The sequence below is a fragment of the Chenopodium album genome, chromosome 15 (genome assembly GCF_948465745.1).
Source record: "Chenopodium album chromosome 15, dcCheAlbu1.1, whole genome shotgun sequence".
In the NCBI taxonomy this organism is placed as follows: Eukaryota; Viridiplantae; Streptophyta; class Magnoliopsida; order Caryophyllales; family Amaranthaceae; genus Chenopodium; species Chenopodium album.
The window spans coordinates 50,461,608-50,475,922 of NC_137848.1; the positions used below are offsets into that span (position 1 = coordinate 50,461,608).

Genomic DNA, 14,315 nt, shown 5'->3' on the forward strand with positions numbered 1-14,315 from the left:
AAGTTTTAAGGGAAAAACCCGACCCATAGATAAATGCTAGTTGGCTCGAAACTAGACTAGAAAAGGAATGTAGCGGAAGGCATTTTAAAACGCGTTCAAAAACAACAATATAGATTATAATATTGATATCTCAATAATATCAATAATAATAGTGAAAATAATAATTTAAATTACAATACAGAAAATATATATATATAGTTCATATGTAACGAAAAGCGACATAAAAGATGAAATGCGAAACCAATAATATTATTCATTTATAATGACCTAAATAATTAAAGGACATTGTAATGAGTTTTATAAATATAAAATAAAGAATAGTTTATAAACAATATCAATTCGATAAACGAGTTGACGGAATCACCCAATACCACCTTACTTATCGATATTGATACAATTGAACGTAAAACGTCTAAATCATTTTATACATATAGAATTGACACTTTAGTCAAGGAATCACCCATGATGAACTGTATCAATTTTAATAGGTTAAATATCTAAATTGACACTTAAACTTAAGGAATCACCCTTTAAAGCTAATATCAATTCAGATAAGTCAAATATAGTTTGAAATGATTAAACTCAAATATAGAACCCTTTTAAATAATACCTTTCAAACGTTTTGTCAAAATACTATAATTAGAGTCTAAAAAGGTTGGGATGACCTTTAAAACAAAGAACGGTCTGAATAATTAAATTAACAATTTGATTTAGAAATTGAGATTTAAATCAGAAATTTGGCTTCATAGGTTGAAACACACATAAAATAATGGTTCGAAAATACGGGGTGTTACACTTTTTTTTTAAACAATCTTATTAAATTACAAATCTGATTTCATTAGATTAAACCCCAAGCTTAAATAATTAAACCCTTATCCCCTCTAATTTTCTCTCTTCTCCTCCAACCCGTTTTCATGGTGGTTTCGTGGTGTTAAAAGTGGCGGGGGTCGTCGGTAAATAATGAAGATAATGATTTTTCTCTCTCCCCCTTCCTCATGGTTTAAAATCGGCGGTGTCATGGGTTTTAAAGTTGGTGGGTTTAAGATCGGCGACCTCGTGGTTTAAGATCGGCGGCTCGTGGGTTTCAGATCGGGGGGTTCGGTGGGTTGGTTGTGCCGGTGTGCTGGGTTGTTGGTTGGCTCGTGGTTTCAGATCACCGGGTTCCGTGGGTCGGTGGTTTTGTTGATGCGGTGGTGGTTTCCTCAATGCAGTGGTGGTTTTGTGGGTGCGGGGATTGCAGATTGTGGGTGCGGTTGTGGTTTCGTGGGTGCGGGGGTTGTAGATTGTGGTTGCGCTGGTGGTTTCGTGGTTGCACTGGTGGTTTTGTGGGTGCGATGGTGGTTCGGTGCTACTGGGTGGTGGTGGTGGGTATTTCAGTGCTGCAGGTGGTGCTAGTGGTGGTGGGTTATTAGTTTAAGTTTAGTTGATTTTTTTTTGTTGGAAAGTGTATGCCCTTATCTTTCACTAACTATACCTAAAATCTTTTGACTTAGGAACCGCAATTTCCCCTTTTGTTGTGAGTAAATTGGACCAGAGGTAGTATTTTCCTTTCATTTATTAAGGAAATTAGAGGTAATATAATTCATTTATTTTAAAAAAAAAAAGTTACACCCGAGCCTGAACCACACACTAACTATATATACAAACAATCGAACATAATTATCAAATTAAAGAAAGTACACATACTAGCAACCCGGGGCATGGCTCGAGGCACACACTAGTTTTATACAATAAAGTAAATACTTCGTATTATCTAACAATTATTCCCCTAACTTTACATGAATAACTAAACAATAAGCTAGTCAAACCATCTAAACAACTAGCTAACCATAATCAACTAATACAATTGGTTAACTGTTAATTACTAATTCTTTTTACATCAATTTAACTTTGCACTTGGTTCTGAGTTGTACACTCAAATATACTTTCACATGCGTCATGATTTTATGGCTTATGTAATGTGCCAAGCGTGTATCTCACGCACCCAAACACATGCCTTAACCACATTCAACATTCTTGAATTATCTTTAACAAATTGTACACTCGGAACTATAATAGACACGATAAGAACAACCACGATGATGTTAATAACAGTTAATTAAAATTTATGCTTAGTAGCCCATATAAAAGTTGTATTTCAACACATAAAAAAAGAAGCCCACAAGATAAGAGAATTGAAACTAAGACCAAAAACAATTGGGCCAATCTACTATTATAATCACCAACATCACTAGAGAAGACTAGAACCTTCTAATTTGTTGACGAAAAGGGCATTTCTGTAATTTAGGCTAAATAACTCATAAACCCTAATCTCTTTCATAAACCCTAGTGAACTGATTTAGGGTTTTTCTTCCGTCAATTTCACCTTCCTCTTTCTTGTGATTTTTCTGGAAAAAAATGGCGAAGCGTTTGATGCCATTGTTGAACAGAGTTTTGGTAGAGAAGATTGTTCCTCCTGCCAAGACTCATGCCGGAATTTTACTCCCTGAGACCAGCAACAAGGTATCAATTTCCTTCAATATTTCTGTTAATTTTTACTCAAATTTATATTTCGTTGTTGTTTTCTGCTTTCATATGACTAATTTATGGGGGGAATTGCTGTAAAAATGTGTTTTTATGCTTGATTTTGTAATGGGTATGTTGCAAATTGGTAGATTTGAAATCTATCTGCTTAGATTGTATACGAAATGCGAAAAAAATTAATGGGTTCATCTTATTTTAGATTAAAATTGTGGTACATTATTGGGTTTTATGATTCTGATCGACTTTATTGTTAATTAAAATATCTGCTGATTACAATGGCAGTATGTTCTGCTATTCATCTGAATTATTGTGATTTGTGAGATGTTGGGGTTATTATGCAAATTAATTGTATGTTTGTTCTTCATAGGTTAATTGAGTATTATTTCCAAGCTGTTGCTGGATGTGAAATTTGTTTATGATGCTTTGTTTTGGGGAGTTTGGTTTTTGTTAATAGTTAAAGGATTTATTACTGAATTTTGTTGCTTGGATCCGATTTCAGCTGAATTCTGGAAAAGTTCTTGCTGTTGGACCCGGCCTTCGCGACAAGACAGGGAATCATATTCCTGTTGCTGTCAAAGAAGGGGATACTGTACTCCTTCCTGAATACGGAGGAACTACAGTGAAGCTTGGTGAAAAAGAGTGAGTTTATTTTTCTCCATGCACTTTTCTTTTTGTTCGAGATGGTGATTTCTTAGTCAAATTACTGTAATTGAATGCTTTGACTCTTGATCCTTGATTGATGATTTCATGCTTATACATGTACTCTTGGTGCTATTTCTACAAACATGACAACTAAATCCAGATGAAAGTAGTTGTAACTTGAATAGATTTGCTCTACTTGTGTGGTATTCAATGTGGGAAGTCTATGTGATGGTAACATTGGTTAGAATGTGTAGTGAAGGGAATGTATTTCCTGTTGTATCCAAGTGTGTGTCTATGATCCATCTGCACTAGGAATAAAATATCGTAATCTTTAAATTTGCTTATTAAAGGTCCTATATGAAAAAAATAAAAAAGATTTATGGCATTTGTTTAAATGCTTAAGCAACTAAGCAAGTATTTCGTGGAAAAGAGTATAGTACCTGCTTTTAGTACATATGGGGTTTAGTACTCCGTAGTATTTTAAGTTAGTCAATATACTATAAGTAATTAAGTTTTTGATAGAAGTGACGTAATTATCATATCATATCTACCCACTATGCTGTTTTCCAGCTCTCAATTCTTTTTTAAAATGAGAACGTTGGGTTTCAAAAATTTATAACTACCATCAAGGCATCAGCAAGCTCTGCTTGACTTGAATAGAACATCACCAAAAGTGTTTAAACTTTTAACGTGTTAATGACCTTTGAAGATATATAAGCTGTTGCCTTTTCTTTTCTTTCTATTTTGATGGGAGTGGGGAATTATATCAAGCAATGTGAACTTCTGATACTGAGTATGTTGCTATATTAGGGACCAACTTGCTAATATAAAATGTTAATGGGAATTTTCTCTGTATACACCCTCTGGTCCCCCCTCACCCCCCCCCCCCCCCCCTCCCCAACAAAAAAAAAAGAAAAAAAAAAAAGAGGAATAGGGGGAGGATACTAGGAGTCTAGGGTTCGTTAAACTAGGGAAAAGGTAACAAAGTGTTGCTACCTTAGCTGGAGGATAAACCAGTTACTAAGATAAAGTCGTCATGATGTGATTGATGCATACATCAGGATTTTTGGTTGGGAAAACTTGAAGATTGAGAGTCTTAAAGCATGCATATCATGCTAGATGCTCATGTTCATTGTTCCTCAATCCTCATTGCAGAATTCATGTCTTTTACCTCTTGTTATCGTCAAGTTTTTTGGAAGATTAATAAACCAACATTATTTATTGTAGTGGTATTTTTCTTGTGTTGCATTTTTTATTTTCATCCAGCCATCATTTACATAGGTGGGATTTGAAACACTTGCGTGTATTAATATGAACTTCTCTGTTTTGGGGCATCAAGAAAAGATAGTTTTGACTTTTAGTAATAAAAAGATGGAATTATAATACGTGAGACAGAGCTGGAGTTTGGACTTGTATAGGTTGTGGGTTGAGATGTTTTCTGCATAGTTAGAAGCTCCGATAATGTATTGTGTTCCCTCTAGTAGGCTAATAACTTGTGTCAATAAAGAACCTTGCCCTTAGGCATGAATTGTAGCATAGTTTATCAGGCATGAATTGTGTTTTGTGTGTTTTGTATGGCACTGTATGGCATTGTATGATGTAGCATTGTATGGCACTGGCCTATACAACGAAGCATTCAGTAATATATTTTGCTGTGTTTTGTGTTCCATTATCTCCTCATTTACTGAATTTAGTTGTTTTTAAAAGATAGTGCTTTATTTTCCGAGCTCATACATTTACCCACTTCTCATCTCTTTTATGACTCTGCATCTCTCGTGGCACAGTACTTATCTTGATTTTGATTCTAAAATATGTATAGTATACTCCAAAATGCATCTAAGTTATGCCTGATTTTCTTCTAACTAGTCAGTAGTCACCAATGTTGGAAATGTATCCTGATGATGTTCTATGTAATGCAGGTATCACTTGTACCGAGATGAAGATATAATGGGAACACTGCATGACTGATTTTAGTGTCATTTCCTGGCTTGATCAAGTACACCCTATGATTTGTTATCTTAGGAAAATTTAAATATTGCACATTGTTAATGAAGCAGCTATCTTAGAATTGATATTCAAGATAGTAAAATGTGATAGAATGCGATTTTATCCTTTTGCGGATTGACCAGTGTTTTTTACTTGAATGCGAAACTGTATTATGGATTCAAAATATTATGTTTCTTCTTTCAAGTACAACTTATCTTACTTTTTTTCAAATTCTTTGGCCATATTGTTTATCTGAACTCAAATTTTTGTTGGATTTTCGTATGTCTAAAACATGTACTTGAGTTGTATACAACTATACAAGCCATGTATGGTGAACCACGATACATCTCCTGAAATTCGTTGTTCCTTACCTTTGTAATAAATACATACGTCTAAACATTTCTGAATCAGGATTAATTTGGTGCAGTGACAGCAGATTGTATATCAGATTTTTATTTCATGGATTTCGTTTCACCATGATAAATTGTTTAGCTTATAAAGTCGAAGATTTGGTTGATCTTGGTTTTGTTCAGTTGAATGCTATCACAATTCACAACATATGCAAATAGCAAAAAAATGGTATCTGATAGTCGTTAATCATTGAAATTTCTTGCATTAAGTAAATTAGCAATGCACTCTTGTATTATTGACTTAATCTATGTAATTGATTATGACCAAATCAATCCATGAGGTTTCTGAAATTTCTGTTATGAGGTATGGCCGAATCAAATTTAGTGATTATAATTTTTGGTCCATTAGATTATTGAGCAAGTGAGACATCTGGTAGTGGCTTCCCGTCCAGGAAGGAGCGGAAGAGCACGAGAGATCGAGCGGGTTGCGAAAATGGTACTTCGTGGGCAGCTCCTCTTACAGTTGCATATGCAAGAATGTCACCATATACTTGCGTCCATCCACCAACCTGCCAAAATTAAGATGTTAGTTCTTGTCCTCCTCTTTTTACTTCAATAATAGGCGTAATAAACGCTTGAATTTGGTCACCTTAATGGCATGTAATAACTGGAGTTTTTTTTTTATTTTTTTTTTTATTTTTTATTCCCTCCGTCACTTATTTATATGCCTATTTCTCTTTATTTAGCTTTCGATCACTTAGCTTTAAACCACTTATTTTCTACTTAATCTTTTCTCTTCTCTTTTTTTTTTTTTTTTTTTTTTTTTTTTTTTTTTTTGACGAGATATTTTCTACTCAAATCTATCCTACATACAAGTATATGTAAAAAAAAAACCCCAAATGGTCATGTACTCATGCAAAGTACGAAGTAACTCTTTCATTTTCTTTTAAATGCAATACTTTGACTTTTACACTATTCATATACTTCCTTCATCCCATAATATACTTCTTGCTTTCTTATTTTAGAGATTCAAAATGTTATTCCTGTTTCTATTTTTAGATAGTATGTAAAGACTAGTATACCCACTTTTTTAACTTTTAATCATTGTACTTTCTAATTTACCTTTGAATTTTGCACATGTTTTGTACTTTTTTCCACTTTCTTTCTCTAACTTATGTCTATGATTGTACTGTTCACTTTTATTAATGTACATTATCCACTTTTTCCTCCTAATTCTTAAATATCGTGAAAAAACACAAACATGAATGAGACGGAGGGAATACATCACTTTAACTAACATTGATTTAATTGAAGTCTATTTGATTTAGAATAGGGTAAAGGTCATGTAACTTCAGAATAATTTTGAGTTTGGTTGGGGTAAATTGGTATGGATTGATTTGTCATGTAAAGTGTTCTTGGACTTCAAGTTTCACTAGCAACTATGGTGGTTCTAGTTTAAAGTTTATCACATTACTAGTTCAAATTGCATTATAAACGTGATTATTAGTTCTGTAAAATGCATGATCATCATACAAAAAACTGAAAAATTGACCTGTCTATTGGTTAGCCAAGTTCTATAAGGAACAGTAGTATTTAGTCCCAACTCCTTCGCCAATCCATTTACAAGCGTTCTAGTTCCAATGAATGGTATTACTGAATCTTGATCACCACTGCACAAATAGAATTAAAATAATCAAATGGAATGATCTTTTGAAGTTCAAGTCCATGGATATCCACCATAATTGGTCACATGTAAAAAACCATAGAGCATTCACATACTTGTAAATTACTTGTATAAACTAGGAATATTTGATCTACTACCTTCGTTTTATATTATTTACAACGATTTGACATAAAGTAGAGACGAAAAATATCTAATTATTACAGATAATATAAAACGGTGGTAGTATAATTAGTGGCTATTGTCCCTTTTCAATTTCTGTAGGTACACTGCAAAAAAAAAGGTATTCGTAACAGTAGGAAGTCATTATCCAAGGTTGAAAGATTGTTACTTAGCTTGTATATCTAAGACAACACAGTTAAGACGTACTCTGCAGCATATACTCTTACAATTACATGAATTTTAAATGAGGTAGAGAGGTTAATATTGAGAGAAAATTGCCCTAGCATAACCTTAGTACTACGTATAATTTACCCTTTTAAAGAAAATAAAATATCAAACTCTGTCAAGTAATTAGTAAAATTACCTGTAAACCAAAACTCTTACGTCACTTTTAGTGAAAGTACCAAGTAGTGGAAGAGTAGGAACCTCCAAATCGTCCATGTCATAGTTGAGTACACTATACCATTGTTACAAAAGCATCCATTGTTAAAATATAATGGTAGAAAATTAACCAATTAACAATACTAGAGTATAAGCTATATGAAAGTCTATCTACATGACTACATGTATATCAAAGAATTAGTATTGTCGAGTAATATAAGCTCCTATTTTCTCCATCAGTGAATGTATGAAATTTTTATCATGGAGGTGGATGCACCATGCTTGGTGCATCCGGATTTCCTTAAAAAAAAGGCGGAATGAATATATAGTTGTTCAGTAAAGAACATATAGCTGTTTTGTAAAGAACATATCATTATTTAATAAAGAACATTACATATGGTTGTTTTGTAATGAACATGTATTTGTTTTGTAAAGAACATATGACTATTTTGTAAAAAAAAATCTACTTTTATGTTCTTTGTATATATTTAAAGAACATCCGTAATATTAATAAAGAACATGATATATAATGTAATGAATATTATTTGTATTCAAAAAAAAAAAAAAAAAAAAAACATAATACAGAGTAGTACTTTTTAAAGAACATCTAGCTTTTCAATCTTTAAATGAATTATTTGTTCCATAATTGAAAAGTTTTAGTAATTATTTCCCAATCTCAATAGAAATTTATATATTTCTTCATGTTTAATTTCACTTGTTTGAATATTTTAGAGAGAGGAATAAAAATCTTAGAGAGAGAATTAGAAAATTTATAGAGAAAAAGAAATTCTTCTAATAGAAGACAATGGATGTGCATTTAGATCGAGTTTCGTGGTGCTTTTGATCAATGTTTGTTAATGGAGTGATTTTTCATGAAGGTGAATATGTGGATTTGTTAATCAAAGATTGAAGGTAATTTTGAATGAAGTCTTGAATTTATTTTTCTTTAATTGTGTTACTTTAGATTTGTATTAGAATATTTTGTGATCATAAAATTCATTGTTTATTTTTCTTTTTAAAATTTGATGAATTTGGATAAATGTTGAATTTGAGAATAATGTGACAAAGGTTGAAGATGATCTAATGTTCTTTATAAGATAGTGTTATGTTCATTTCTTTAATCTTTACAATTCTATAACATGTTCTTTTCACTTTAACTAAATTTTCTTTTCATTTTAACTAAATGTTCTTTACATCTCTATACAATGTTCTTTCCACTTTTTTTTGGAACGGATGTACCATGCGCATGGTACATCCGCCTCCATGAACCACTAATTGGTGGATGTAGCTTACTTTGAATGAATGAACCGTTCTTGTATGTGTTTTACTTTGTGCACTTAAATTGCTTTCTCCTTTTTTTTTTTTTTTTGAGAATCAAGGTTGGCCCGGTGGTTGGAGGCCTCCATCCACCCCTGTGAGAGGGGTTCGATTCTCACTCCAAGCAAGTTGGATCCCTTATTTCCCCCCAACTTGTAAGGAAATTATCCTATCTTAAAAAGAAAAAAGAAAAAAAAAAAAAAAAAAATCTCATCTTACAACTTGTATTGTCATTCAAATCAAGATTAAAGCCCAAAAGTCACATACTTGTGAATTCAGTTAAGTTCGAACGAGATTAGTTGAATGGAGTACTACTATGCTTATGCTTAATTATTGTGTTATCAATATATTACGGTCTATCATATTGATATGGCATACAATCGTAGATCTATCTAACGGAAAAAGTCGAATATTGTGCAAAATAATGGTGGCATACATAGTACTTGAGAATTGAGACATGATATGATGCTCACGGGTCAAATAAAACAATGACCAACTCATGCTGACTCTAACCCCCATGCTGCCGCTGCTAGGCTGATATAAGTTTTTGGTTTTATTCTACTAAAGAATTTTTTACAAATTTTTTATAATTTGGACCACAAAAACTTTATAACTAAATAATATTAGATGTTTTTACTATTTCGTGTGAATAAAAACAAAAATACAACTTACAATTTTAAGTTTTAAACTAACATATAAAAATCCCATAAACGACATTATCTTCAGAAAAGTATACTTTTACGGCTAATGAAATAATAGAGTATAAAATCTAATTATAAAAAACTAAAAACTCAATTATTTTAAACTTTTGATTTAATTGATCTTTGACGTGGTACCTACCACCAACGTGATAAAAAGGTCATGACAAAAAAGTCACGAGTTATCGCCAGCCTAATCTCTTATTATAAATTATCAAAGTTTTATTGCAAAAAACTATTTTGTATGTATTTAAATGGAATATCTCTAATTCTACATATTATCGTCTCACATGGAACTTTACCTATAAATCCTATATTCTAATAATCTAAAGTAGCTCAAATTTCTACAAAAACAAATTCCAATCTAATCAATGCAACTTGAACTTATCAATGTGCCATGTTTATACAAGTTATCAAATTAGTATTGTATGTTATAACAGAATCTTTGGTGCAAAAATAGAATATTTAAGAAGAATCTTACTTGCTACAAGTAGCCCATTGAGTTACCCCAATAAGGTTTGCATGCATAGCTTTTTGTACATCTTTCCTATTCAAGTATTGGGTTGTTTCATCATCTAGACAAACATCAATTTTCTCTTCATCCTGCCATTAAATTAATCAATGCGTCAAGTATCTCTGTTGAATACACGACACTCAAACATTGATATATAACTCATTAACACTTAGCTAGTTCATTTTAAGACAATATCATGCAACATTTTCATTAATGATCGACGTGCAATCGTGTATGACAATTCTAGCTAGCCGAGTTAAAGTAACATGCGTAAGAGAGAACAAACAATGACAAGAACCAATAACGAATAAACTGAATGAAAACTTTGTACTTCGTATTACCATCATTTGGCTTAGTACATGAGCTTGTTGAGAAACCGAATGTAAACAAACGTCGAGAGTGACATCGTACGAGTCAATAAACTTGCCAATCTCACTATTAATTTGTGAAATAACTAATTTGCAAGGTGCTGAGAGAAATCCTTTCTGTGATTGTCTCCTAATTTGTGAATAATTGCATATCTTTTCAGAAAGCTCATATGTTGCATCTGAAATTAGTCCATGAGACCAAATATATTCTGTCCTTGAATTGAAATCAGTGTTAAACTCCAGCAGTGGATTTCCTATCTGCATTTTTAGGAGCATAATCATCATATAAATCACCAAAATAAAGTTAATTAATCACATAATTAAATTGTTAATCATTGATTATCACTTACAGCAACTCCCTTCAAATTTGACTTGAGGCTTGATTTTAGTACAAGGTTAGCAAGTTGTGGAACATAATGTCCTGTTTTTAAACAGGGGAAACAAACTTTTAACATATTAATTACGAGTAAGTGTCGTCTAATAATTGTCCTATATACTATTTTGGTGGTAACAAAAAAAAAAAAATGAAAGATTATGGAATAAGAATATGACCTCCATAGCTCTCTCCAGTGAGAAACAAATCTCTATTCTTGTATTCTGGGTATTTTGCTAGGAATTTCTGAAGAAATACCAGATTATCTCTTGCTGAACATATAGTTTTATCATTTATTTTCATCAGTAAATAATACAAGTAATTAATAGATAAAATATACAAAACATATAATGAAATGAAATTAATCAGTAAAATAAAAGACCTGTCATTTCATCATTAACTCCATTATAAAATGATTTATTAGCAGAATAAGAAAACCCAACTCCTGCCGGTGATTCAAGATACAACATATTTGCTTCTGCAATCAAATCAAATCAATAACAATGATATTAACCAACTAATTAGGTATATACTAATTACATTTTTGCATTAGCTAATTTTTTCAAAAAATTGAATTATAAAGACTTTACCTTTATTCCAACTAAACTCATTCTCAATCAATCCATTTCCACTTGGTCTAAAGGGTCCATGTTCACTGAATGCTCCTGCTCCAATAGATGAACAACCTGGCCCTGTAAAAATATACAAAAATTAAATATATAATACCCAAAAAAAAAAAAAAAAAAAAAAAAAAAAAAAAAAAAAAAGTGGGAAAAAAAAAAATAATAACCTCCATTGAGCCAAAGAACAAGGGGTTTGGAAGAAGGGTTAGTTTCAGCTTGAACAAAATAGTAAAAAAGATTTCTTTTTTCGACTTCGTCGACAGTGATATAACCCGAAAATTGCTGGAAATTTACAGGAGGTTGTCCCGGTAAGCTTGTGATTTTATCATCTTGAGATGATAATGGAGTTACTTGTAATGCAAAGTTGCATAATAAAAGGGTTACAAAAGTTATGAGTTTTGTGAAAGACAACATTTTGCTACACTTATGAAAGAAACTAAAGAAAAAAACAAGTATTTATTATGTTTAGTAGTAGAATATTATGATAAGGTAATATAGTAATCAAATGAAACTTTGGTTGATTTTTGTAGTGTGGTTATCACTGACTATTCTCTTCAGCTTAATTTCAGTTTAGTTCAGTTCAATTCAGTCTAGTTCAGTTCAGTTCAGTTCACTTTACTTCAGCTTCAATTAGTTCAGTTCAATTTAGTTTCTAATTTCCTTCTCTCATAAAATATTTATTTCAATTCAGTTCAGTTCAGCTCTAACCAGTTTAATTCAGCTCATTTCAGTAAATTTGAATAGACCCTTAGTATTCATTCTAATGTGTGAACTCAACACGTAACTATATGTCATTTGAGGGCCATGAAGAACTTTCCAAACGTAATAATAATTAAGTTGATTGAAACATTGAAAGCCTCGTATAAGTGTAACCTAGTGTTTGTTTAGGACAAACTTTGTTTTCAAATTGCATTATTTATTGGACTATTAATTGGAAAAGACTAGGGAGTCAACTTGATAACACTAGTACAAGTTTGTTGAATATTAACTTATGAAGTGTTATGCTTTTCCTACCAAAGAAAAAAAAAAGTGTATAACAGCCTTTTTGGAATAATTGGAGTCCCAAGTAATTATGTTATTGGAATAATTGGAGTCCCAAGTAATTATGTTATACTCAGCTACTTTAAATGCGAGTGGGTGTAAGATAAAGTAAGTGAGAAATGTAAATAAAAGTACTCCATAAGATTGTGTAAGAAAAAAATAAATAAAATAAGAAAGATAGAGAATGAAAAAGTGTAATTATCGTAGGGTTTGAAGGTAAGATGGTAAAAGGAATGTGCCAAGACAATGTAAGTAGACCTTAAAATAAAGAACTCAAATGTAAAGTGGAAATAAATAAATAAATAAAACACCAAGGAAGTACGAAATTATTTTCAGATTAATGTTCATCATTTGCGTAAACAAGATCCTATTTTGTTTTTATTTATTAAAATTAAAGATAATAATTGTTTCGGGTGAAAACAATGAAGCCTTCGAAAAAGCCTTTTGAGTGGGCTGAAAACTGAACTCGGTCTACGTGATGACTGGGCTGAGGATTTCCTACACAGCAAACACACGTAAACTGGACTCGGGGGTTGTGTCGAGGAAGACCCCTCCAATGCCGAAGTTAGTACGGTGATTAGAGAGAAAAAGCTATACAAGAGTATTAATTGCTTGACGCTTGAAGTGAATGAATGTAGAGTGAGAAAATTAATGGCTTTTATACCTTGGCATAATAGGAGACGTGGGCCTAGGGCCAAGTGGGCTTGCCACGTTGACTGGATCCTTGACTGACTTGACATGGTTTAGAGAGTTAAATCTTTAACCTTAGGTCTTGCAATTGAATCATTTATGAACTGACCCAATTGGAGTAAATTGGACCCAAACAATAACAATTAAATTTGTGAATCATCGTGTATGCATGAATGAAAAGCAAGGTTGTAAGCTTGTAACTAAAAAAGCGGAAGAATGTACATTTTTGTAGACAATGACATGCACTATGTAATTTTTTGTAGTGTTATGATCACTTAATTTATAAGTGCATATACCGCGTGCTTAATTTGATGGTTGCCCACAAGGCCACAATTGAACTAGACACTAGTTTGATTATTTTAAAGTTTAGGAAAAATTTTCAATTGTAGCTATTTAAAGTTTGTATTTTGTAAATTATAGCTATTTTAAAAAAATTGCAAGTTGAAGCCCAAAAAATACTAATAAATTGAAAATTGTAACCCATTTTAATTTTTTCCATAGATTAGTATGCCGAAAAATGTTCCGTTAAGGTTTTAGGGGTTATAGTCAGGGCCTAAATTAAACTCGAAAGTGCCTCGTTTGGTGTATCAACCTTATGGTTTAATGATTTTGTTTGAAATCACAACAATTATAGTATGCAATATATAAAGTTGTTACGATAATTAGCAAACCAAGCTTGATTTATTCCTCCACCATCATAAGATATTTATACAAGAATTGCCTTGAGCCACAAGGACTAAAGTCTATCTAACTTAGGAAGTTTATCATACTTACCTAAGATAATACTAACAATATAGCAATTATTTATCTTTGCCAATTAATAAGATATTACTAAGATATTATATTATCTTTTCCTAATACCCCCCCTCAAGTTGGAGCACTTGGGTCAAAGATGCCCAACTTGCTAAGTAGGTAATCAAATTGTTGTTTTCCTAGTGCCTTAGTAAATAAATCGGCCAATTGCTC

General features: G+C 32.0%; 2 protein-coding genes across 3 annotated transcripts; one reads left to right on the forward strand and one right to left on the reverse strand.

Moving 5' to 3' along the window:
- Positions 1-2,293: 2,293 nt before the first annotated feature.
- LOC145583291 (10 kDa chaperonin, mitochondrial-like) lies at positions 2,294-5,355 on the forward strand. Its single transcript, XM_081640512.1, has 3 exons — positions 2,294-2,502; positions 3,023-3,162; positions 5,085-5,355. Exons 1-3 carry the CDS (start codon positions 2,398-2,400, stop codon positions 5,131-5,133), a joined length of 294 nt encoding a protein of 97 aa, XP_081496638.1. The 5' UTR covers positions 2,294-2,397; the 3' UTR covers positions 5,134-5,355.
- A 362-nt stretch (positions 5,356-5,717) lies between these two features.
- LOC145583290 (serine carboxypeptidase-like 45) lies at positions 5,718-12,108 on the reverse strand. 2 transcript variants are annotated; one of them, XM_081640510.1, is made up of 10 exons: positions 11,786-12,108; positions 11,586-11,687; positions 11,378-11,473; positions 11,175-11,267; positions 10,973-11,043; positions 10,596-10,880; positions 10,222-10,343; positions 7,709-7,801; positions 7,054-7,171; positions 5,718-6,070 (listed from the first exon to the last, which is right to left on the reverse strand). In XM_081640510.1, the coding sequence occupies exons 1-10, from the start codon at positions 12,030-12,032 to the stop codon at positions 5,912-5,914; spliced, it is 1,386 nt and encodes a 461-aa protein (XP_081496636.1). In that variant the 5' UTR covers positions 12,033-12,108; the 3' UTR covers positions 5,718-5,911. The 2 variants fall into 2 exon arrangements, with proteins under 2 accessions (XP_081496636.1, XP_081496637.1); XM_081640511.1 differs by lacking the exons at positions 5,718-6,070; positions 7,054-7,171 and adding an exon at positions 7,392-7,451.
- Between the last annotated feature and the right edge of the window lie 2,207 nt (positions 12,109-14,315).